This window comes from Athene noctua, chromosome 1 (genome assembly GCF_965140245.1).
Source record: "Athene noctua chromosome 1, bAthNoc1.hap1.1, whole genome shotgun sequence".
NCBI lineage: Eukaryota > Metazoa > Chordata > Aves > Strigiformes > Strigidae > Athene > Athene noctua.
In genome coordinates, this window is record NC_134037.1 from 52,737,909 (window position 1) to 52,764,506 (window position 26,598).

The window sequence follows — 26,598 nt, forward strand, 5'->3', positions numbered from 1 at the left end:
ACAGCCTTGCAGTTAGATCATTTATCCAGGAAATGGGAAATATGGTTAAAATTTCCTCCTTAATGTGAGATAATTTGAACTTGTCTCTCCTTTTTCTAACTCCCTATTCTAATCATTAAGCTATGGTGTAAGCTGAATTTTCTCCTCCTCCAGTTAAAGGCAGAGACCTGTGGAGTGAAAGAGTCATGGTGGAGGAAGGAGAGGGGAGAAAGACAGAAATCTTGGGGTATTTAGTCTAGAAGTTTGGAAACAGATTGGGGAAGGCGGAGTTTTGAGTTTTGGTCCTTGATCATAGGAATATTTCTTTATTTTATGTTAGATCATCTTGACTGAAAGAAATAAGAAACAATTAGGAAATAATCAGCAATAATACAAGGGGTACAAATACTATAAGTCTGGATTTTCTAAGTGCCAGTCCAGGTCACTAACTTCTTAAGAAGCTGGGATAAAATTCAGATGGACAATGCGTAAGTATCTGACTGTCAAATGAAGACACTATAGAATGTAACTAAAAAATTCTGTGCTCAGCAAGAAAAGCAGGAAGACCAACAATATTAATGGTTTATGATTGTTTAGTAGCAATAATGACAGATACAGATTCAGTCATTAGGTAAGGTTTTGCTTTATAGATAATACTGGCTCTTACCTGTAGTCTTTCCAGATTTTGGAGGTCCCACGATTGCAATCTTAACTGGCACAGAGGGTTTAGGTTTTGGCTGACGAATATATTTGATGGGGTTTTTCATAAATGTTTCTTTATTTTCTTTACTTGAAAAGAAATAAATATATTGTCGATGGATTACAGGAAAGACCATGTTTTCAGGGCTTTGTTGTGGCTTGATTACATCTCCTTCACTTAGCTGTAGCGTATACAAAATGGGAAGCAGTTGATTAGGTTTGACAAAGCCTTCTCTCCTTCCGTCCTACAGAAGCAGATTTATAGGCAGGTAGGGGAGTACCAACTGTATGAAACAAACCCTAAAAGCATTCTGAAATTCATGCAGATGGACATCATAATTTGTCCGAGTCTGAGGAACTTCCATAAATATGCAATTCTTGTACAAAAAGATGAAGTAAATATTGAAGACAGAAGTAATGTTCACTATTTCCAGTAGGTGGTACCATAACACTTTCTGTCCATCAAGAGAGTGTAGTCAACGAGGTACAACATAATACTTTTTTTAATTTTCAAAGAATAAAGAAAATAATTTTATTTCTCTGTGAATTTAAACCACTAATCTGCCTGACAGCAGAAGATACACCAAGAATATTGTATTCGGTGGAAGTCATGTACAAATGAAGAAAACAGAAAAGAATATCAATACTTAGATTATGGTGAGGTGTAAAACTACAGCAAAGCAAAAAAGCTTTTGGTAAAATACATACACTGCTGATGAAATCTTTTCAAACACATCAGACAGCCCACTAGAAAGTCTGTAGTGTTGATGGATCATTGAGGTGTAAGAGGAGCACTAATGGCAGAAATGATCATTGCAGAAATGCTAGATTAATTCTTTGCACTACTGTTCACTATGGAAGAACTTAATAATGTTCCTGTTTCAGCCCTTCTTGGAGGAACTGCCTTAAAGTGTCAATAAAAGATGTTTTAGAAGAAATTGTTGACATCTGTAGAAAAAATTGCCCAGATCAGATGGCGTTCACCTTACAGTTCTAAAGGGACTCAGAAGTTGAATTGTTACTGACTAAAGTGTAACCTATTGCTTACGGTGGCCTTCCTTCCACAAAAAAGGAAGGTGGAGAAAGTGACCATTTTTTGAAGAGGCCTCCAGGATGGATCCTGGCAAACGTTGTCCAGTAAATCTGACCCTGTATTGATGAATTTGAAATATATTAAGGAAAAAAAACAGTAGTTACAGGCATACATATGAAATAATGAAGAAGAGCCAACTCAGCTTCTTGTAGAGGGAAACTGTACCTCACAAATCTATTAGTACTCTTTGAAGGAGTCACTGAATACATAGATAAATTTTTCTGGTTGCTACAGTAAGAGACGGGACTGTTCTACTGCGTGGCATTACCTTGTCAGACCCTTCTATGATTCTTAGGTTCCTATCCATGCATGAAGTCATTTCAGGGTGCTTGCCCTCAATTTATAAGATGTCAGGAGTTTGTTCTACTGTGTATCTGCTCCCAGTCCTCCCTCAGCCCATCATTTTTATTCTCTGCTTATCTAATCAGTTGCATAACTACTTCCCCCCTCCCCCCAATTTAATCTAAAAATAATTGGCATATACTTTCTCTGCCTTTCTACAAAAAAACCTCTGGTCTGTAATCAATTTTATCATTTCTATTATATCCTAAAATACCCTTAAAATGATCCTATTTCCCTTTCATTATTGTCAGCATGTACATTTCCACTGTCAGCACACCACTCTGATTTTATCTAATAACTTTCTATGACTTCTTTCTTCTAACTGAATTGTACTTTTCGGCTGGTAAAAAACCACTATACAGCATAAATGAATGAATTGGAGAAATGGAATGACAAAAATGTAGTGAAATCTAATAGAACAAAGAGCAAGGTCTAGCATGTAGGAACTAATAAGAATTAAACATATAAGCTAGGGTTCAGTAATTGGAAATGACAGAAGAGAAGAAATACCTACTTCTATTAATATGTCCTTAGATTATTTATGTCAGTTTGATGCAGCCATGGAAAAGGCTGATCCTAAAACATTTTATGTATTTTGATTATATAAAGCTGTAATAAGAGCAGATCTGTATACAATTCTGATTGCCAGGGTTAAAGAAAGATAAACAGGTGGAACAGGTGAAGACCCTACATGATGACTATACAAAAGGAAATTAAAGTTACTTGATTAATTAGCATAGTAAAATGAAGGCTGAAGTATGTTTCCTTCAGGAACTTCCTGTTTTCTGTACTTTGTCACCATTTTTTTTTTTAAATCAATACTCCTTTTTATTTCTGATTTACTCACAGTCCAACCTGCTTTTATTTCTAGCACTGAAACCAAAAGTTTACCCACTAACATTTCGCTTGCTACCTATAAAACTGTATCAGCTTACTTTTGGGGATAGACATGAGTACTCTCAGAACTTGTTCTTCCAGACCTGTAGTAAAATACTATGAAATTCAATTTGCTGATCTTCAAAATTTGTAAATTTTGACAACAAAGAATTACTCCTGATGAATTACACAAATTCAACATTTGGTTTACTTTTTTTGTCACTGCTAGGGTTGGTGGCCTCCTGTGTGTCTTCTTACAAATTCAAACCCCAAATCCTTTCTGTTTGTTTTCACTACTTCTGGTGGGCTTTAAGACCTTCTCTGTTGTCCCGTGTTTTGTGTATCATTAAGAATTAGGCATTTATTTCTGACTCAGTGCCACCTTTAATTGTGTAACCAATGCTAACGTAACAGATTTTACTAAATGCCTCTCAGCTTTAATTCAGCTGCAATGCTGAAAAGACACCTTTTTTATCTATGCTTGCTGTATTTTGTGTATAGTCAGTGGTGCAGTTTTGATTCAGTAATGTAATTTTCATTAAACATTTCTGGTATTAGTTGCTACTGTTGATAACATTTTTTAATGTGAAATATATTTTTTAAAAGTATTACTTCCTGAAAATATTCTTCAGCTATTTAATAACATTACCTTGATTGGATCCCACTGGCCAAAAGAACTTTGAAATTTATATGAGAAAAATAGCATCTTATGTGCAAGTGGCAAACTTATTGGGTAACATTTCTCAAAAATGCTTCCACGATTTTCCATTAGAGAATTCAGCTTGCTATATATTTGGTAGCGTACAATGTGAGGCTTCCGTCCTCCATTGATCTCGATTTGTGGTATTAACATTTTTTCAAGTTCTTCCTGGTTAATGAAAACAGAATGAAATATTAGAATTACAAACATGATCAGATTTTTAATAATAACTGACAGCAAGATTTTCTGCAAGTTATCAAGGATATCTTGAGCATGTTCTCAGTCACCGTTAATCAGCAAAATTTGATTTGAGATGAGAATTTGTCTTCCTGCCCATTGAAGTTTAAATTACCCAGCCTATATTAAGCATCACACTATTAAAAAAACCCTCCCAGACAATCTGACAGTTAACTTTGAGAACTGTGATAAAGCTAAAGCTTGAGAAGTATCTTTTATTAAAAAAATAATCAAATATCATTTTTTCCCTACTCCAAACAATTTAGGATGGCTTATTTAGTTACTCTCTAAAAAATATTGCCTGTTCTTTTTCTGATGAAATTTTTCATCAGTTTCCTAATGCAGCAGGCAATATGGTCCCAAATGACAAAATGCTCCAAGAACTATAGTATTGCAGCTTTCACGTAAAGAGCTAAGGCTGTTAGCGGGATTTCATGTTTAGTGTCTCTCATGGGCCTTATCCTAAATTGTTTCCAATTCTATTTTGCAAACTCAGTTTATACTCAGAAGAGTGAAATTAGCCACAGGCTTCATTCAGAACCCCTAAAATTATTTTTGCGATTATCATTGGGAGACATGATTATATGCATTGAGTAGTTCAATAAAATTATGATATTTTACAGTCACTTTTGTAAGTTGAATGCATTTTTAACTCACCTTCTTCCAAAATTAATGGAAAGGTGAATCTCTGAGTACAAAACATTAATCTTTCCCACACAGCTTGTGCTTTCTTGTAGTGCAAAGAATGTTAGGAGTTTATTTTTGATTCACCTGACATTTAATCCATTAACTATTAAAATAAAGTGAACCTTGAATCAGTCACACTTATGGTGTTGGAAAAGGATGGATTCATTTTGCAGATCTTACATCTATGTCTTGGCTATCTACTTCTGTAAACTTTCTCTCTGGTTAGTGGGTAGTGTTTCTTCTAAATCACTATTAGTTTCCTCCTGAAGTAAAATACTCAGTATATAGTAAACAAATGGCACCAATCTACTTACTGCCTTAGATGTGAGCATTAACATTGCAGATATCTAAAGTTAGATGTGGTTCCCTCACCATAGGTAATTGCACTGATTTCAAGAAGGTTACATTACTAAGAACTGTATAAAAAAGTTGGAGTTGTCTAGTAAGAGTTTTGCCTTAAAAAATATTTTTAAATACTGTTCATATGTTTATAACTCTCTAGTTTGGTTACCTGTATCAACTGACCTATCAAAAAGGAAATAAGGACCCCAAGACTGGTAAGTGTACCCAAAAGTTTCCTTTGGTTTTTTTACCCCACAATATTAGTCTTATAAATTATATACTTTTAAAGTATATACTTTTCATTACAGCCTTCATCTTACTCACATATTTAGATCATGAGTACAACAGCACAATTGTTTAAGCACTTTGACTTTTAAATTTGACAAATAAAATGGGAAACTCTTTTGCATCATGCAATCATGTAAGTTAATAAGCAGTGGAGTAGGTACCTGTACACCTTGTAAACTGCCTATTTCTGAATCAAACTTCTCTGCAATTTCATTTTGTATGCGGTCAACTGCATCAATCTCTTGTTCTTCTTCAGCCTCTTCTTCTTCATCTTCTAAAAACTCTTCTTCAAGTATAGCTTCAACATCTTCATTTTCATTCTCATCCTCCTCAGTGGCTTCATAAGGCTCCTTACTTGCTAAAGCCTACAAAGGTAAAATATTTTTTTGTTTCATGTCTATGATACAGTTCTTTTGAAGGAACATATGTATTCTTGTCTCTTTTTTAATTAGAAAAATTCAACAAAACCTCATTTTTGGGCATCCTTTATCGTAAGCAAAAATCTAGTAAATTCTAGAATCATATTTCTGAAGAAAATACAGAGGTATTGCATAGTGTATACAGTGATGTATTGTACCAGTTCCAAGAGTGCTTAAAAAAATGAAGTGCTACATTGCAGTTTTGATAAGAGGAGTATTTTTTTCGTACATTGTGGTATTGTAGTTTGGCAGGACTTTTTCAGCATGTCAGCTGAAAGTGTAGTTGACAGAATTTCATGAGCAGTCCAGTAGTACCTTAATGCTTTTATAAATATATTTTGTAATGGAGTTTGGGCAGAAATCGTGGTACAATCCTATTCTGGATTAACCATGAATTTGACAGGCTACTTAAAACACATGCCTAATTGCAATTAATGGGGCCACTCTTATGATTACAAATTAGATATATTAAACACATTCATAAGTATTTTGCTGAATTAGAGCACATATTGAGAATTCTTTTTAAATTGTTTTGTGTTCATGAACCAATAGTTTCTAACACAATTTAAACATCTTGTCGAATTATTTTTGAAAGCAGAAGTTTTTGACAGTCTATCACATTTTTACTATTGTACATTGCCTTGAAAACTCTGTGACTAAAAGCTCTAGAAATTTCTAAGATATGAATGCAAACACTGCTTTTTAAAATCTTTATTAGCTTGTTTTCTTACCTTCTGTTTATTTTGGTTTTGTTCTGCTAAAAGTTCTTCTCTTCTTCTAGCAATTTTCTCACCCTGTGAGTGAAAAAAAGATGTAAGAAGACAGTGATATTTGCTCATAAAAGCTCTCCTCTGAGAATTGGTAATGTGACCTAGAAATAATGTTCTTTCCACCTTAAAACTCTTCCAGTTCCCAGTTGCTTCTAATGTTAAAAAATACTATCTGTGCAGCTTGAAATTTTGCAGACTGGATACACCTATCTGCTAGGTGAACATGTAAGTAAATTTCAGTGAAGCCAATTTGGCAACTTTTGAGATTGAGATTAGGATGGAAAAAAAGACTGTGATTCTGATCACACTGAAAATATAATATTTTTATCGGTAAACTAGAGTTTCTAAACTTATAGGTGCTTTCTGCCATTTGGCAAAGGGATCATTGAATATATTATTAAATGTGTGCTGTTCCCTGTGCCTATGTAGAACTGCCCAAGTTTGACCAAATTATAAGCATTTGAAATATAGTCCTCCATACATACTCAGTATACATGTCAGATACCTGATGGCTAAATCCTAACTCAGAAGTAATATGCAGAAGCATTCTACTTAAGGCCAGTGGGCTTAATGGGAATTCAACCTGTCATTGCTGTTCATGCACACTGTAGTGCTGTCACCTGAACTGAGATCAGACAAACAGTATATCAACACACAGGCAATAGTGCAATTATAGAAACCCATGTTAACTCCAAGCAAAGTAGCCCGGACACCAGACCATTCTAAGATGAGCAGCAAGAAACTCTGCACAGACTAATTTTCTCTACTCTTGTGACTAAACTCCGATGTCCCTGAATGACATTGCACTGCAAGTGTACTCATTGCTCTTAGCGTCCTTTTGCCAGCTTCTTTCAGTGGAGAAGGGAACTCTAGGGTAGCATTCAACTGGTCTGTCTGCTTTTCCCAGATTCACTGTATGTCCTCCAGCTTTAGTAACAAAAGAAGGGATAACAGTACACTCAGCAATGCTGCATTCTCATCAACTTGCTCACCAACAGGATGCTATGGAAAAGTACTCAGTAGGTAACTAAAACCTATATTGCAATACACATAAGCAAAAATATCAAATTGCTGTTACTCAGGAGATACTGATCCTGCTCTTCCCTTACTACTTAATGCCTTTGTCAGTTTATATCAGTGTTTTGTGTATGTGTTTAAATAGGAACCTGTTATTTTGCTTTGTCATCAGGAGCCATATTGATGCCTACGCTGTTCATTAGAAGCTTGGACCCTAGGATCTGTAGTACAGTCATTTGCCACTTGAATTAACAGGGTATCTGCTTACAGGATAAGCTTAGTACCGCAACGTAGACTGGTCACTAGAATGTACCTTTTCCAGCAAGATTTCCAACTTACATCCAGAAAGACTAATTTAAAAAATATCTTAACTCTCCGAGATTATATGCATTGTCAGATCCAACCTTTGGCACAAGCAGATCAGAAAACTTACTGGTATTGTGTGAGCCTTGTCCCAACTTCCATGACCCTGACTTCCTGCGTGTCAGCTGCTCTGTTGTAACTTCTGCTCACACCTTTTCTGACAGTGCATGTGACGAACTTTACCTCACTTTTATAGAAAGTTAGGAACCTTGAATATATTGCATATGCTGATTGTAAAAGTCTGCATAGAGGTTTCGGGTTATTTCAAGTAACTTGTAACCTGTTCAGCAGTAGGCACAGCTCTGTTCAACTGGGAGACTGTGCGGCTGCAACAGGACTGAGAGTGTGGCTTAGTACTATTACATTTCTGTGCAGAGTATCATAGTTGGAAACACAGACACATACACTATACAGTACCTATGAAGTAAGCCAATGGGAGATACAGATCAGCCCAAGAGCACATGGCCAGGAACTCTGAGATGCAACAGCAAAATCATGCCTGAGCTGTGTATTTGGTTTTTTATGGCCATATTAACTCTCTCTATCTAGTTGCCTTTTGTCCAGGACTTTCCAGACGTATGGCATTCTGTCAGACACTTGGCTGCGAGATATCTAAACTCCTGCATGAATTAATTGCACAGAGGAGGAAAGGAGCCCTAAATTCTTTTTGATTCCTATGGTAAATCCAAGAATGCTGTGAATGTGTGGGGCTGTGTCTCCTGGCTCCCATATCTGACTGCTTTGGGAGTTTTAGAATCTGTGTTCAGACCTCCTGGGCTGCTGAAATTACAAAAAAGTAGACAGGACTGAAAACTTACCCTTATTTTTGCCTTCAGGTCTTTCAGTTTCTTTTTATTTTCCATTTTTTTATGTTGTCTTTCTTTCCATTTTTTCAGACGTGGAGGAAAAAGACGGTCAAGAATGTCACTTTCTTCTACTTGAATATAAATCACAACATCAGGACAGAGTCCTTGTTCTGACAAATACTGGGCTTCATCTAAAGTACGAGGGAAACCATCCAGTATAAATCCTGTGGACCTAATTGGAATATAAGATATTTATCATTACACAATGTAGTATGAAGTGTAACACAGTGAAAATGCAATTAATTTGAAAAAAACACAAAAATCTAAAATCCCTCATTAAATGTATATGTTAAGAGTAAACTTAAAAAAATACTTTCAGGTATTATCTGTTGACAATGTAAAACAGACACTTCACTATGTATTTTAATTGGTGTACTTAACAAATATATTTCTTCTGAGGTTTTAATGCGCAGAGATTAATTACTTAAAAATAACTTTTAAAAAAGCAAAATAACTCTAAAACCAGTACTTCTTAGCCACTGCTCTCAAAAAAATAGAAGGTGCCTCCAACATTATTTTGGTAACATCTGCCACAGAAATCTTTTTGCCTGAAAATTCTTCAGAAATGCCTGACAATTTCTTCTCTAGTATAGGATGAGAATTTTGCCACTCAGCATGACCTATATCTCCCTTCCTGCAGATATTAAAAGCAGGTCAGATATATCAGATATAAAGCTCTGTGGCCTGTTGGAGCTCTTACGGTCTCAAATTAGATGAGTAGTTCTGTAAAGCTGAATGTTGTGTTAATAAGAATATTTCTCTTTATTACTTTAAACCTTAATACAATACATTATAAAACTGCAGAAAACCAAAGCAGCTACAAGGAGTGGGAGTGGATGGAAGAACAGGTGGTCCTGGATGTTGTGGGAAAAAGTTGGAGGGAGGATATTGATCATGTTATATATCATGGTGAAGTTTCTCTTCTGCTGTACAATCCCTGATGAAACTGAATTTATATAATATTACAATACTATGTGTAATGCTGGGTAATTTTTGGTCTTTTTTCCTAAAACTGATCTCCCTATTTTTACACCACTAAGAGAGCGTTGTCCCCTATCTGTGGACTGACAGAACAAGTTTATTTGAAGATCTTGTTTATTCTTTTTAAGGCGTTTCTCATACTGTTAGGAATTGAAACTTAATGGTCAAGCTGCCAGCAGGTATGATCTGGACAGAAATGAATGGAATAGATCAGACATGGAAAAAAAGATTTTCCCTGCTGAAATTACATCCTAAAAAGTCAGTCTGCTTTCTAGGAGTCAGTGATCTTAGTTATTTATGTAACAATAATCCACTTTTATTACAGTGTATCCACATTTATCACAGTGTGGATGTGCTTTCTGATATGAAAGGAAGTCCATTGTGGATACATCACTGGAGTGCAGATTGTGATGAACGCAAATGATAACCTGCTGCTTTGTTATTTTTGAGAACATTGATACTTTGTCTTTGCCTTCCACACAATATTTAGAATATATGCAAACCAATAGTTACAGGTGGATTCCATCTCTCCATGTTTATTAATTAATTACATGAAAACATAAAATGTTTATTTACATACCTATTCTGTAAACCCATGAAAACTACCTGGCTATTCAGGAGATTTAATCCAATTCAAGTGCACCAAGTGCTTTTGTCCAGTCCTTTGTAGATTGCATGGGACATTATGTTACTGTCAAAATATCAACCAAAATAGAGTAACAAACCTGAGACTGAGAGGTAGGTCATGATTCACATGAAGGACAAGAGCACTGAAATATTATCTGCAGTAGTTATTTGTAATTGTGGACACAATGGATGATATATTTTCTAAGATTAATTAAAGAAAGAGAGAATCTAATTACAGTTACCGGAATGGCTCTTTCCTCCACCAATCAGGAACAATGTTATCAAGGACTTCTGGAGACAGTGCCTTATTATCCATTAGATTTGCTTTGATTGCTTCTTCCTCATCAGTTAACTCCACTTCCTTTATTTAAAGAAAAACCACAAGTAAAACAAAATAAACAACAGAAAGAAGGAAATATCTACCTGACACATCTAGTATTTTTGACTAAGGTATGTGTCTTCATTGATTTAAACCAGTAAAACCAAAGTGAACTCATTTGCACCATTTCGCTGTAGTGCATGATACATTTTGGGATATTTTTCATGTGCTTTGGGTTGGGTACTTTCCTAGAGTTGGGGCAATTGCTGCTGTATGAGCTTTAATGAAACCTAAAATCAAGCACGATTGTTAAGTATTTAATTATACATAAGCTCAATTCAGAGGAATAGAAATGGAAATGATCCCAGTTTCTCGTAATTGCTTGCAAGAGCTTTTCCACTTAGTTATACATGTTCTCATGCTGGAAGACTATATGCTCTATATCAGAATGTTTTTTTTAATTTTTAAAAGCAACATCTTTTGATGCAATCCAAAGAAAGATGTCAAAGGAAGATATATAAGGTTACTGGGTATAAGCACATGACCAGAAATCAGACAGGTAACATTGTTCTGCAGAGCAGTAGTAGTATTAATAACTAGTCAAATGCAGAGCATTCAAATACAAAATCTAGCCGTTAAGTTCTTGTGAAAAACTGTTTTTTTCAGAATATGTAACACTGAGATTGATATGGCTGAGGATGCAGTTCTCATAGAATGGCTTCCTGACACAAACTGCAGTAACAAAGAATGAAAAGAGGGTATAGATTTATGATTCTGGATTAGTTTACATCAGTCACAATAGCAAAATACACATTTTTACAAGTATACCAGATAAAAGACAATATTAGAAGTCAGAAAATATCACTGTTCTTGACCTGCTGTGTTCATTTTTGATGGTAATATTCACAGAAGAAAATAGTATTTTCTAGTTAGTTGATTTTTTTTCCTGAAAACAGAGTGGCAAAGTGGTAAGAGAAACACAGCTGGTATCCTTTAAAGAGGTCAATACTTTTTCTGCCATACCTTATCAAGGTCTCATTTGTAAAAAGCCACTTATATTTGTTTAAGAAGACTAGATATACACTACCAATAGAGTGTGTCTTTTAAATGTCAGTGGCCATCAAGCATGCACCTAAGTTGCATCCAAAGTCACTTGGAGAGAAAGCTTAATATGTAGGTAGGTACTCTCCCGTCCCTCTCAGCATATGGATTTAAGTTGTTCCCTGAGATTCTTTCATGAATTCATTACAAAGTTTTGCTGTCCTTTCCTCACACAGTAGTCATATTAACCCAAATTGCTCAAGAACATAACCTGTCAGAAAACAAAGGAATAACCCTTTTTAACAAAAGGTTCCAAAGTGATTCAGGAACCCTCAAAATGATGGTAGGGAGCTGCTTGCTGCAAGGACATGTCTGAATAAGAATTCATATGTCTGACATCTATTCAGATAGACAAAAGAACTTGAAAAAAATTCTGGAAGCCACAGGTGTAATGTAGTGTGTGTGTGTGTGAGTTGGAGAGAATAATATTTTCTCCAATGCCTGACAGAGCATATATATTAAAAGTATTGGTATGGCATAACAGGTACCGAAGAAGGCAAAGTGGTAGCCAGATCTGTAACACTGCATCTTGAAAGAAATTTATAAAGTGGGAGAAACCAGTAAAACCCATGTGAAAATGTATCACTGACATCATCACTGCAGATGAACTGCTGAAATGGCAATTGTATTTGATAAAATAGAAGAAACACGAGATGTATATTCTGGGTGCAGAAAAGAAAACATCCCACATAGTGGTGGTTCGAAGGACAAGGTTGCTCCTCAGACATGTCAGTGCTGCAAGGGCTTTGGCTGACACATACTAAAACAACCAGGATGATATCTTTTTGTTAAACTTCTTGGACTGCATGGTATGTTTTGTATGCCTTTAGTATTTTTGCTTTGAATATTACAGCTGACATTTACCTTAAGCTTTGATAGATCCACTTCTAGTGTCTTGTGCCACAGTGAAAGCAAATGATACAAATGAAATTAAATGAAAGTATTTTGGAGAGGTAGTGGGTCAGTGAAAAACAGGAGAGTTGGACAGTCTGGTGGTAGTCATACTCAGAGAAATGCTTAGGGAGTCCATAACCTTATACTCTAGAGTTCTGTGCATGGACCCACAAATGGGTTTCTAAACTGAACTGCAGTTGTATCAGCTGTGCTTTGGTCATGCCATCGGATAAAGCGCTTTACAAAAAGTGTGAGAAAAAAATGCAAATGTAGACGAAGATTGTTTACCAGCAGATACAAAGATGATGAAGAAAAAACACTAACAGAAGTGCCTTTGTGTAAGACATGTTGATGTCAACAAAATAAAGCTGAGTGAGAGCCAGCCATAACCATCAGTGCTGGGAACACTTGCCGTATTTTTGGCTGTGATGACCGAGTTGTAAACTGACTTGCCGGAAGAACCTCTTCTTAGATTTAACTGATGAAAACCTGAATCTTTGTTCTGACATCCATGATTTTGATCTGTAGTCCACCTGTGTTGAAGCATTTGCATGCAAGCATTAGCTGCTCTTGTATTATTTCATCTGGAACACTACCTTCCAGTTATCAGGGACATCTTCTGCTTTTCAAGACAATAGAGAGTGGCCTTGAGTGCACCTTTGGCAGCTTCCTCGGCACCCATGAATGCAGCCTTTGATACTGTTCTCCTGTGAGTAGTACCACTTTTTACCCATGCTTTTCTATTAGGCACAGAGACCTACAAGGCCACAGACTAGACTGTGATTGTAAAGACCAGAATAAAGAAGGCATTGAGCATCTCTGCCTTTTCAGTATCTTTAATCAAAAGGTCACCTGCCCCACTCAATGGCAGACTCGTATTTCCTAGGTCTTTCTTTGCTACTGTTGTTCTGTAGAAACTCTTCTTGCTACCCTTCAGATCCCTCAATATTTTCCATTTCCACTGAGTGCTCATCTTCCTAATACTGTGCCTGGATGTTGTTTCTGTATGCCTCCTCTGTAGACTGCTTCCTCTCCTGCATGTTTCCTTAGATCCTGTAGTAGGAAGTCTTTGAAGCTCTTTGATGACTAGTAACTTGAAGGAACATAGCAGGTATCAGGAGCACAAAAAAAAAGGGCTCTTAGAATTTGATGCAGAAACTTATTTATTCCTGAAGCTTTGAGAGTTAGATAAACCCTATTTATATTGTCTAGGAGATAGATTTTCAATTTCTTTGTACTATGCATTTTTTGAAAGATTTATATGCTGTGTACTTGTGTTGAGACTTCATACAATAAAAGCTTTTATCATATCCATTGCTGTCTAAAGAAGAATTCATTTGCATTGAAACCTTGTCTGTTTTTCTCCATATATCACTGGCTAATAAAAGAAATCACTCTCTCCTGATAAACATTTATGTAAATGTTTATTGTTCAGAGAAATTATACCCTGTAAGAGATGGGTTTTAGAATGTATATTTATAACAATTTTGAACGAGTATTCAATCTGATTAAGAAAAAGAACTATTTTTCTGAAAACTATAATTCATTAATTATTTTACCAGTATCATGAAAATCTGGACATTTGAAAGTTTTTTAACTACAAGGCATATTTTATGCTTACTAAGAGTTTTTTTATGATTTGAAACTCGGCTGCCAATAGGCAAAGACAACACTATAATCCATATTACAAAACCTACTGTATTAAAAAAATACTAGCTTACCCTGCTATGAACACTGAAATATTTCAGATTTTTAACAAGGGATACTCAGAGTGAAGGTCTGGTAGAGGCATTCTGTTCTTTTGCCCCAGAAGAGTGCAGAGAGCACTGCTGGTGAACATTTCTAAATTCCTTTGTAATTGGAGAACATGCACTAGACTGAACCAGCATATTCTAAGTACTTGAAGGAAACCATACCTTCCCATTATTATTCTGACCTTCCATTTTTTTTTCTCAGTTTGTCTTCCTTTGCCCCATTTAGTGTCTATCTTTACTATTTAGAAAAAACACTATACATAAGTCTTGGAAATGTTTTGAAGAATTTGTGGCATTCATAAGAAAACATTGTCAAGAACTATTAGTTCCAAATTTCATCAAGTACACAATTTATGTAAGTAATTTTTATCAAGCTAGATTTTATAGGAAATTCCTGTTCTGGTCTGAAATTAGTTATTTTGTGTATGGACATAAAAAAGATCAGGTTATTACCTGTTTACTTTTTTCAGTCTCAGTTTTAGTCATGGTCTGAGAGAAGTCTTCCAGTTCCTGTGATAGAATTGGTATTTTACTGTAATCTTCAGGTTCTTCATCAAAATGGGGCCCAACTTTCACTTTAGTTTTGGGTAAGATCAATTCCTGTAGATATTCTTCAAACTGAATATGGAAAATGCCTAATTTGTCTGCTATCTGTCGTGCACAAGTAGTTTTACCTGCTCCATGAGTCCCAAGTAAGCATACCCGTAAAGGAGGAGCCTATAAGACAAAATTGGAATATTTTGTAACCATTTGGAGTCTACAGTGCACCCCCTACTGTTTTCCACTTCCAAAATGCCATTAGAAAAATTGCATTAAAAACATAATTTTGCATTTTAATTTTTCCAGGCTTTCTATTGCTGTTCCAGACAGACTACCTGCTCTCTGGAAATACTGAACAGGTACACTATGACAGTTGATGCTATCAGGTAAAAATGAAACTTCATTACACAATTCTGGTAAATCTTCCCTTCTTTTACCCTTCTGTCGCCTTAAATATAGTAAAAAAACTCTCCAATATGTATGGTTTGTTAATCACATCTTATTATTATTGTAAGCCTTTATAATCTTCCTCTCTTTTCTGCTTTATTTGCATAAGTAATTCAATGTATGACTAAAAAGTCACTAGGGAAGCAATGTGGGTTTTTTTATTCCAAGGACTTTCCTGATATATTTATTGTTGTCTAGAAAAAATCAACAATAATAAAAGATGATAACTGGGAATGGAAAATAGTAATTTTAATCTGTTATTATCTGCTTTAAACAATTTTGAAGATTCTCACTTGTATTGGTTCATTGTGAGCCACATACTCCTCAGGGTTCTTCAAAAATTTATCTCTGTACTCAGAAGTTGAAAAGTAGTAAGTCTTTTCTTGATATTTAGCTGCATGTTCACAGAGTCCTGGGTAAAGGACAAAGTTCTCTTTCAGACTGACTGGACAAAAGTGTTTTGTGTCTCCCATGTGCCTTTTCTTTTCCTTAGTTTTTTCTTCATCCTGAAAATACGAAAATTTTCAAAAACTATTTGAATTCAGTAGTTCACTTAGATTAAGTAGATTAAGTAGATCAGATTAAGTAATGCCAAATACATCAACTGAGCATTGAATAAGAATGGTATGCTAAAGATAGTTTGTAATCTGAATATGTCTACAAAAAATATACACTTTTCAGACTCAGAGTCAGAAAACAAGCTCTAGTGAGAGAATTATTGAGAAAAGAATGACCATTTAAAATTTGAAATGATATTATAGTTATCTGTTGAAGACCAAAATTAGGCTAGAAGTAATCTGTGATAAAATCTTCTCCTGCTGTGTTCTTGAAACTCACTAACTTTCTGTTACTTTTAAATGTGCAGAAGTAGAACTCTTCAGAAAAGGCAATGAGAGCTGTTATTACGAAGTCAGAATACTTATCCAATAAAATTAATTTCTAAAAAATCTATTCAATACCGCTCCAGAACAGTAGACAGATATCCTGTAGTGTTAAATTTGGGATTGGGCATCTTCAATATAGGATGAAAATAAAAGAAAGGCAAAGTTAGATTTCATTTCATTAAAGCGGGTGTTTGAAAATTATCAATAGCTGAGATGAAACAGAGGATTGCACACTAGGAGTCTCCATCTTTTGATGTTTGGCTCATAGAATTGTTAGCTGACAGAAACCAAACTTCACATTTGTTTCTTTAATAAAACCTGTCTTTGCCATCTGGAAAAACTAGATACATACATTCTTTCTATTAGCATGGGGTATTTATGCTTCTTGCTGGAATAAAACTACTATCAGCCAGAACATAGGAATATAATGAAAGTATTCTTGAAGCATATGCTGATACTTATTCTGTAAGAAGGCTGAAACTGGATCATAGAAAATCAGGTGCAAAATCTAGCTTCTCTGAGGCTATGTTCAAACTAAAAATAAATGAGTTTAAAAGCATAAATAGACAAAGCCAGCATGCTTACTTCATTTTCATTTTCTTCTTCTTCATCTTCCCCTTCAGCAGCCAGATCTTCTGCTTCCTCATCTAAGTCTTCAGCAGATAATTCCCAACCATGATATTTAAAAGGTTCTGAAAAGGTTAGAGGTTTTTTTCTGCTTCAATATTTTTCATTTGGCTATGCCAGAATATATTCCTTTTGTCCATAAAAGTAAGCACATATGAGAAAGCAAATCATGCCAACTGTATATTTTATTTCTCCTTTATATATTTGGTTCTTAGACCAAGATGTTCCACCTGGATGTAGGAAGTAATATATTGCATCTTCCAAAAATGGAAATTCTACTGGTTGTATTTTGGTTGAAGTAAATTGGTATTTTCAATGGGAACTTGTAGTATAAGAGTATTATACAAACACACACAGATAGTGTCATTGCTGTTTGCAACAGGTTCTATTGTTCATTGGGGAAAATCATCAGTCAAATTTTATTTGATTATAAAGCTAGCACACTAGATGTTTTAATTAATAAAACACTTGCATTGTGGTAATGATAGGAAGAATATAGTATTAATAGTATTTATCCAGTACTCAAAATTGTTAAGAGATTTGAGCACACAAGTGAAGAAAGGTAATTTGCCAAAAAAATATCAATACTGTAGAAATCCAGTCTTGAAACAAAATTTATGCAGGTGGGTAGATTGGATTATTACACACCCTGAAATTCTCATTGACCTCAATTAATGTTGTACATTAGTGAACCTTTGTTATCTGTCCATTTCTCAAATCAGTATCCTGACATGAACAGACAGAGCAAGCAACTGGGGAAATGCACTGCCAGAATGTTTAGGGAGCTATCATGTACATATTTGTATAGGCATATATATATTTTTTTAAATATATATATTCCCCAGTCCTCCTATGTCTTAAAGGCTGCTCGTGTGCTTTTCAGCTCACCCACAGAACACAGCATGTCCTGTTCCCACTTCATGTGAATAATTCAGAACTGAGTATAACCTATATATTAATCATACAAGCTCTCCAAAGTCCCTCTTGGTAGGTTAAGTGTAAATCACATAAACAGTATTACTTACTTTCCATAACCAGCACAGTTTGATCAAGCAGACTTTCTGGAGTTTGCTTGGCAACCTCTAAAACAACAACCTGAACTAGAGATGACTGCCTGATTTCTGACTCCACTGTTTGCCAGTCGTGCATGAAAAGGTCAATCTTCTTTTTAATTATTTCAATTTCTGGTATATCTGGAAAATCATCCTCTGAAAAGTCAGGTAGTATGATTTCTGAAAATCAAATAGTATATAGAAGGCAATGCTCCTCTGAAATGTTTTGCATTTTAAAATTATTATTATGCTTTAGGATTATTTCTATTTTCCTCAAACATGGTGGCATTTTTTTTAAAATGCTGCTTTCTTCCTCTCTTGTAATTATGAATTGTTACATTACTAGTTTACAAAGACACTTTGAAAATGCCATATTCACTATTCTGATATAGTATATGTTGATGATTTTATAGGAAAATAAATAAGGTCAACTTATTTAATTAAATTTGCATATGGTTATTTAAATCAGCACACAAATAAATATAATAACTCCTTCTGAAAAAAAAACCCCACATTAACTTAAAAATTACAATTTAATGAGGAACAGTTTTTGACAGGCTATCTATCTATTTATGCCTCATACGGAACATGCCAGTATAGGAAGAAATAAAGAACAGAAAAACTAGCATACTCGGCAAAGAAGCAACTTTGTGTTCTGACCTGGTTCAGATTCAGTTACTGAAGCTGTTGTGGAGTGTTCAGATTGCATGTTACGTATCTGTTCTTTTTCAAGTGGAGTGTGTTCTCTTTACATGAATAGAAAATAGAAATATAATGCATGCTACTAGGTGTTTTTCCTCTTTGGCATAAGATCTCAATATACAGATGCTAATGCATTAAACCTTCATTTACTCAAAGGCACACAGATATATAAAGATCATCATGGCAAAACTGCAGAGAAAATAGAAGATGTAGGGGAGAAAAGAAAAAGAAGGGACTAAACAGAGAAGTCCACCTCAGTGTAAATATCAAGGATATGAGGGATGGTATCAAAGACTGAAATCCAAAGTTGACAAAGGCAAAGCAGTGAGCTAAAACACTAAACCATGCAATATAAGAGTTTTAAAAGCATTACGAACTGATGCTTCTAACCATTAACTAAGAAATGAGGCAAGACACACCTACAAAAGGCAGCCTAGGGGGCGCTAGAAACCAGGAGTGCTGCAAACAGAGAGGGCAGAGTGTAGCGCAACAGTTTTCACCACAGTTCATTTGGTGGAGAGAAGAGCTTGCAGGAAGGACATAGTCACCTTAGCAGCTCAAGAGGGGAGTTCAGTTGCTGGTCATCGGCCTCTCCGAAGGAGCTATGGTATCCACCCAGAAGAAAGCTGTATCCCTGCAGAAGGGATGTGGCAAACCAGACACTTCTTCACTGTGAGGCTGGTGAGACACTGGGACAAGTTGCCCAGAGGTTGTGGCTGCCCCCTCCCTGGCAGTGTTCAAGGCCAGGTTGGACGGGGCTTTGAGCAACTTGGTCTAGGGGAAGGTGTCCCTGCCCATGGCACAGAGGTTGGAACTAGATGATCTTTAAGGCCCTTTCCAACCCAAACCGTTCTATGATTCTATGACAGAGCTCCCCTGAAAACATGGAGCCATCCAGGTCTCAGGCTGCAGGGTGTGCCAGAGCCTTTCATTGGTAAGGGATGGCAGTAGTGAGAACAGCTGTGTGAGGTGTGACCAGGTGTCTGGTGGGAGAGCTGTGAGAGGAAGTAGAAATGTTAAGCATCAGGGAGTCTGAGAAAGAGACAGACTGGTGGAACCATGTCCTACCCTTGAGACGAAACAGGAACAACTACCAGAAAAAAAAACAAGATCAAGGGGATCCTGGACCCTCCCTCTGTCAGGCTGAAGGCAGTAGCATAAAGGAAAGGAGGAAATGGAGGAAAGTCCACACTCAAGGTGGTAGGCGAACCCTCTCCTTGTCCATCTCACCTTCCCAGGTGCCTCTGTACAACAGGTATGAGGCTCTGGATGTGGAATGACAGTCAGTGGATGATGTGGTTTATGGTCCATCTGCACCAAAGGTGTTGCCAGGGACAGAAAGGCCTAACATCTCCCCACCACCACCACCATCACAACCAGCTCCACAAGGAAAAGACAGGTTATAGTTGTAGGCAACTCCCTTCTGAGGGGAACAGAGGGTCCAATATGCTGGACAGACCCTCCTCTTAGGGAAGTCTACTGCCTCCCAGGGGCCTGGGTTAAGGAGATCACTAGGAAACTTCCTAGCCTGTTATGGCCCCCAGACTATTACCCAATATTGCTCTTAGATGTGGGTAATAATGATGCTGCAATACGTAGTCCAAGTCAACAGAGACCTCAGGGCCTTGGGATGGCTGGTAAGGTAATCTGGAGTACAGGTTATTTTCTCCTCTCTCCTTCCAGTTGAAGGCAGTGACATTGGAGGAAACAGACCCACCCATTCTATTAATACATGGCTCTGTGGCTGGTGTCACTGCCACAGTTTTGGGTTTTTTGATAATGGGATGGCCTACACAGCACCAGGCATGCTGGTGTCTGATGGTATTTACCTTTCTCAAAGGGGGAAGAGGATCTTTGCTCACAAGCTAGTAGGGCTCACTGTCAAAGCTTTAAACTAGACTTGAAGGGGGAGGGGGATAATACCAGGCTTGCCCGTGACAACTGTGGGATGACACACCAAGGTTAGAGGGATGGGGTGCTAGTAAGGCCCTTCAGCCTGTAGCTCTCAGACATTTGAAGTCTTACAGAGATGAGTTAGGGGCTCCTGAGGTCACAGGAGCCAACAGGGAAGCACCAGTGAAATACCTCAATGGAATTAAGGTGTGTTCCTTTAAGAAGGCGTCGCAGCTGACAGCCCAGCTGAAGTGCCTCTACACCAATACACACAGCATGGGCAGCAAACAGGAGGTCTTAGAAGCCACCATGCTGCTAGAAAGCTATGACCTAGTTGCCATTACTGAAATTTGGTGGGATGAATCCCACGACTGGAGTACAGCTATTGATGGCTACAAGCTGTTCAGAGGGGCAGGCGAGGGAGGAGGAGCAGACATGTTGCCCTCTAGCTCAGGAAATGGACAGAGTGCAAGGATCTGTCTCTGAAGAATAGCCACAAGCAGGCTGAAAGCTTATGGGTAAGAATTAAAGACTGAGGCGACAATGAGAACCTTGTGGCTGGTGCATACTATAGGCCACCCAATCAAGGGGAACCTACTGATGAGAAGGCTGAGGCACTCAACAACTTTTTTGCCTCAGTCTTCACTGGCAACCTCCGTTCCCACACCTCTCGAGTTGATGGACCACAAGGTAGGGACTGAGGAGCAAAGCCCCTCCTATTGTAAGAGAAGATCAGGTTTGTGGCCACCTGAGGAACCTGAATATATATAACTCTGTGGGACCTGATGAGATACATCCCAGAATCCTGAGGGAATTGGCTGATGTAGCTGCCAAGCCACTCTCCATAATATTTGAAAAGTCATGGCAGTCAGGTGAAGTCCCTGGTGACTGGAAAAAAGGAATTATTGCACCCATTTTTAAAAAGGGTAGAAAGGAGGACCCTGGGAACTACTGACCTGTCAGCCTCACCTCTATGCTTGGGAAGATGCAACAAATCCTCCTAGAAGCTGTGCTAAGGCACATGGAGGACAGCGAGGTGATTCAACACAGCCAACAGCCAAGTCATGCCTGACCAACCTAGAGACTTTCTATGATGGAGTGACTACATCACATGAACAAGGGAAGAGCTACAGATGTTGTCTATCTGGACTTCTGTAAGGCCTTTGACATGGTCCCTCACAACACCCTTCCCTTTAAATTGGAGAGATATGGATTTGATAGGTGGACTGTTTGGTGGATGAGGAATTGGTTGGATGGTCACATCCAGAGGATAGTAGTGGTCAACAGCTCAAAGTCCAGATGGAGATTGGTGACAAACCGTGTCCCTCAATGGTCCATACCGGGACCAGTACTGTTTAATATCTTCATCAATGACATAGACAGTGGCATTGAAGTTTGCTGATGACTCTAAGCCAAGTGCTGCCATTGACACACCTGAGGTATGGGATGCCATCCAGAGGGATCTGGACAACCTCGAGAAGTGGGCCTGTGTGAACTTCATGAGGTTCAACAAGGCCAAGTGCAAGATCCTGCACCTGGGTTGGGGCAACCCCCAGTATCAATACAGGGTGGGGGATAAAGGGATTGAGAGTAGCCCTGTGGAGAAGGACCTGAGGGTACTGGTGGATCAAAAGCTGGACATGAGCCAGCAATGTGCACTTGCAGCCCAGAAAGCCAAGTGTAATCTGGGCTGCATCAAAAAAAGCATGGCCAGCATGTTGAGAGAGGTGATTCTGCCCCTCCACTCTGCTCTCGTGAGACACCACTGGGAGTAGTGCACCTAGCACTGGAGCCCTCAGCAGAGGAAAGACATGGACCTGTTGGAATAGGTCCAGAGGAGGCCACGAAAATGATCAGAGGGATGGAGCACCTCTCCTATGAGGACAGGCTGAGGGACTTGGGGTTGTTCAGCCTGGAGAAGAGAAGGCTCCAGGGAGACCTTTCTTAAGGTCTTTCAGTACTTAAAGGAGGCCTACAGGAAAGATGAGGACAAACTTTTTAGCAGGGTCTGTTGTGATAGGACAAGGGGTAATGGTTTTAAACTAAAAGAGGGTAGATTCAGACTAGATATAAGGAAGAAATTTTTTATAATGAGGGTGGTGAAACACTGGAACAAGTTGCCCAGAGAGGTGGTAGATGCTCCATCCCTGGAAACATTCAAGGCCCGCTTGGACAGGGCTTTGAGCAACCTGATCTAGTTGAAGATGTTCCTGTTCATGGCAGGGCAGTTGTACTAGATGACCTTTGAAGGTCTCTTCCAACCCGAACTATTGCAAGATTTTAAGATTCTAGGACAGGCACACAGAGATTATGATCCACCTTATAAAAGTGATCCGTAATGGGAATGTCTTGATTCCTGGATACCTAATGTTTGCAGAGATGCTGAACACACTTTTGCCAGTTACATGAACTGTGAGTGTTAAACAGCTTGAAATTTAGATCTATTTGTTCAGAGAACTGCAATACTTCAATTTCACAACTAAGTCTGCAGGAGAATTGAAAAAGGCAATTAATTTCTTATTACTTTCAAGCCTCATTTCTGTGATTTAACCACTAAACCAGGCTTTTAAAGAGTTATGAGTGCATTTTCCAAATTGTCCATTGTTATAAATGTACAGAAATTAACGAAGAGGTTATCTGTTACGTATTCGGAGGTAATTTGGTCATACATGTGTAATGAAAAATTAAAGTTTACAGTAAATAATGGCAGAAATTATGACCTCTATATGCATTAAAAATATACTGAATATCATAAAAGAATTGATGCTGATTTTAAAGAAAAGTTATTTTTCTCCTCATTGATAACAACTTTAAAAACTCCAAACAAAACGATCCTTGAAACATCTATTTGTACTTCTTCAATCTTAAAAGGTGTGTTCAAATACTAAGAAATCCCATTTAGAATAATTTATATGTTGAGACATTTTTGGCTCTTCCCAGTGAAATGGATAGGCATGCTAAAATTACTATGGTAACGCATTGTCCTGGAAGAAATGGATATTGCCTCTATTTATCCTACTGAGTGTAGGAAGAACATGCAGGTGTTGAAGGCTGAAAGTCCTCCCAAAGAATAGAGCCATTGCATTATACTTGAAAGTCACCGTGTTATTCACAGAATTCTCAGGAACAGCTTCTCTTACACTACTGGCAAAGCCCCTGCACGTAGCAGCAGCCTAGGTTCACCACGTTCTTGGAGCATGACTTTGTGTGCTGTTCCCTCTGCACTTTCTCAGGTATACACTTACATGGATCTTAAGAATATGCTTACTTTTGCACACAAAGTCATGTTATACCTATGACCTACAGAATCCAAATACTGGTGCTATGAAGCAATACAGATGCATGCATGTGTGGAATAATTCTAAAAAGTACCAACAATGAGATGTAAAAGTGTAACCCATTTCTCCGGAGGCTAGAAGTCATCCATAGTTATACAAGGATAAAGACTGTGAATACCATTTGCCAGTCACTACACTCCAGGACAAGTAGTATATAAATGATTATAATAATACTAATACAAAATAAATAAAATAATACAAAAATATATAATGGCTTTCCTCTGTGGATACTTGAACTGAGAAACTCACAAAAAATTTTGGCTTTAATGAAGCCATGTCTGCATACATTAACTTGTTTAACATGTAAGAGAAAGAAAAGACTGATCTCTTAAGATACATCGTGCAGAAATTTGTAGTGTCAGTTGTTTAAGATCAGAGAAGTCCAAGCCTGTCTCCTAACACTGTCTCATGAAAAGTAAACAAAAGTTAGAGAATGAAAGAATGCATTAATGTAAATAAGAAATTCACAGATACTACCCCATGGTAAATGTGACAAATGCGTTGTCATACTTGGAGAGCAAAGTAAAAAAGGGATAGTTTCTTCCACTGCCATCCATTTTGCTGAAAAAAGCAGAGGGAATTAAAGACTCGATATTGATGGCAGATATTGAATTTAAAACTCGATATTGACACATTAACAGAAAAGGGGAAAAATACTCATTGTTTCCTAGGGCTGCAATTAGTACCCATTTAGACATTGTTAGTCCTTGAAAGTCCTGAGAAATTCTATCTCAGCTAGAAGAAAATACAGAGGTGCGTAGCTGACACCATCACCCCTTGTCCTTACTAAGTCAAGAACAGTCTCTGGCAGCAGCAATGTGCTGTTGTTGCTGCTATTCCCATTCCCTGCACTCATATAATTTTCAACCCTGATTTTTCTTCTTTTTCTTACCATTTTTCTTTTGTGTTTTGTTTAATAAGTCTGATATCTGTGCCTTCAGATAACAGACAGAAAAGCAGTTGAGAGCAATGACTTAAATGGTCTGATATAAGTTTGCTGTGACTTACAGTGTGTGCTGTGTTTGTCTCTTGCCAGAAATGAAGCTACAAGAAAGAGCCTGAACAGCAGGATGGAGTGATTTTCTACTTTGCTATAATTTTCCCCTCCTCTTGTTGTTTCTGTCTTGTTTTGAGTTTGAAAGAGCAGGAACAGATTTTGACACAAGCAACAACTGGTTCAGTCTATTCCAATGAACTTTTCCCGATTTTTACCAGAAGGACCATTACTATATTTTTCCTTATATAACTTCCTACACATAAAAAGGAGAGTTATTACTAAAAATGAAAGCCTTATGTGATGCCTTGTATGTTGAAAGCTTTGATCATTTTCTTAAAAATACAAAACCCCAAACCATTAAAAAAACAGTGTTTTATGGTTAGTCCCTTGCATTAAGCAGGCCAGTGCTCACTATGTGAAACTGCAGCACTGTAACATTCGTTTTGAGTTTGCCCAAACCTGAAAAATCCAAACAACTTTTCTGGTTCATGAAGAGTTGGATTGCACTGTTACAATTTTATTCTTTAATTCCTCCCAGAACTGAATGTCTCTCTATATTCTCTTGTGGATTGTTGAAGAAATCCACAAATGCCACATATAATTTTCAAAAATAGAGCCAGATCAAAAAATGCTATTACTAAGTACAATGTAGCTGGATTTCAGTGATTAGGTACCAGTAAGATCAGCAGGAAACAGGACTAAACATAATGGTCAGAGTAGATATGCTGCCTAACTTTTGTCTAACGTGTTACCAACTAAAGCATCACCTGAAAGTGTCAGTAGCAGCTGGGATATGTGAGCGCCAGGAGGACAAGGAAAACACGAAACAAATTTTTCTGACTTGGATGGCTAAGCTATCTATGAAGCTATTATATCAAAGGTCAGTGCCACTACTGTCTTCTAAAAGAAAGCAATCCTCCAGTGAGTTAATTGCCAGAGAGGTAGTGTTAGGGACTCCTGTTCTTTTGACATCAACCAGATTTAAAAAGATGCAGGGTTTCAAATACATGTCTCCTTTTGACATTCCTTCGTGGTCACTAAGGCTGGCCCCTTACTAGTTTGTTACTTGCTGTGCCTATTTCTACAACCTTCTATTCCATATATCAAGTCAAGCACATAAAGGTTAGTTTGGCAGTTTTTTGTCTACATCTCCTTATGGGTGTGGGTCTTAATGTGCAATCCTCTAGAAAGATAGTAAATTTCTAGATTCTTAGGTGCTTTTAAGAATTTTATTCTTCCACTTATGAGGCTGAAACGGTTATTCTCTCCATACCCCCATTTACTTCTACTGTACATGACAAACTGAGATCTGAAATAAATCAGGCCCTCTATGCCAGTTCATACACTGGCTCAGGGACCTGAGAGCAGCCCTGGGCCTGGCCTGTCCCTGCCCAGGCCCCTGGGGTTCCCCCCACCTGCCCACGGCCCCGGACCCCCTGTCCCGGCAATGCCACGGCAGGGCCAGTCTCCAGCTCCCCACAGCCCTTCCCAGCTGTGAGCTCTGCTGAGCTGGGCCCACCCATGGGCCAACACCCCAGCCTGGCCTCAGCTCGTCCCTGTCCCCAGGGGTGCCCAGTGCCCAGAGCTGGAGCGGCCCTGCTCCTGGCTGGGGTGCTGGGACCGACTCTGGCTGCCAGGTCCTGTCCCGATGGCCATGTCATCACACTGTGCTGCCAGCTCCCTGTTCCTTTGGGAGCAGTTGGCCCTCACAGTGTCCTGACATGCTGTCCTCAAGATGAATGGCAAAACTTTTATTTTAATTGA

At 37.8% G+C, this 26,598-nt stretch overlaps 1 protein-coding gene across 1 annotated transcript in view; it reads right to left on the reverse strand.

Moving 5' to 3' along the window:
- The window catches only part of AK9 (adenylate kinase 9), a 74,310-nt gene that overhangs the window by 10,557 nt on the left and 37,155 nt on the right, over positions 1–26,598 (reverse strand). Inside the window, exons 19-28 of the mRNA XM_074923345.1 lie at positions 17,878–18,084; positions 16,811–16,917; positions 15,635–15,847; positions 14,808–15,071; positions 10,529–10,647; positions 8,631–8,850; positions 6,394–6,456; positions 5,405–5,608; positions 3,639–3,857; positions 647–860 (exon numbers count right to left, since the gene is read on the reverse strand). Of these exons, the coding sequence (XP_074779446.1) occupies positions 647–860; positions 3,639–3,857; positions 5,405–5,608; positions 6,394–6,456; positions 8,631–8,850; positions 10,529–10,647; positions 14,808–15,071; positions 15,635–15,847; positions 16,811–16,917; positions 17,878–18,084 (1,830 nt within the window). The remainder of the gene's footprint in view (positions 1–646; positions 861–3,638; positions 3,858–5,404; positions 5,609–6,393; positions 6,457–8,630; positions 8,851–10,528; positions 10,648–14,807; positions 15,072–15,634; positions 15,848–16,810; positions 16,918–17,877; positions 18,085–26,598) is intronic.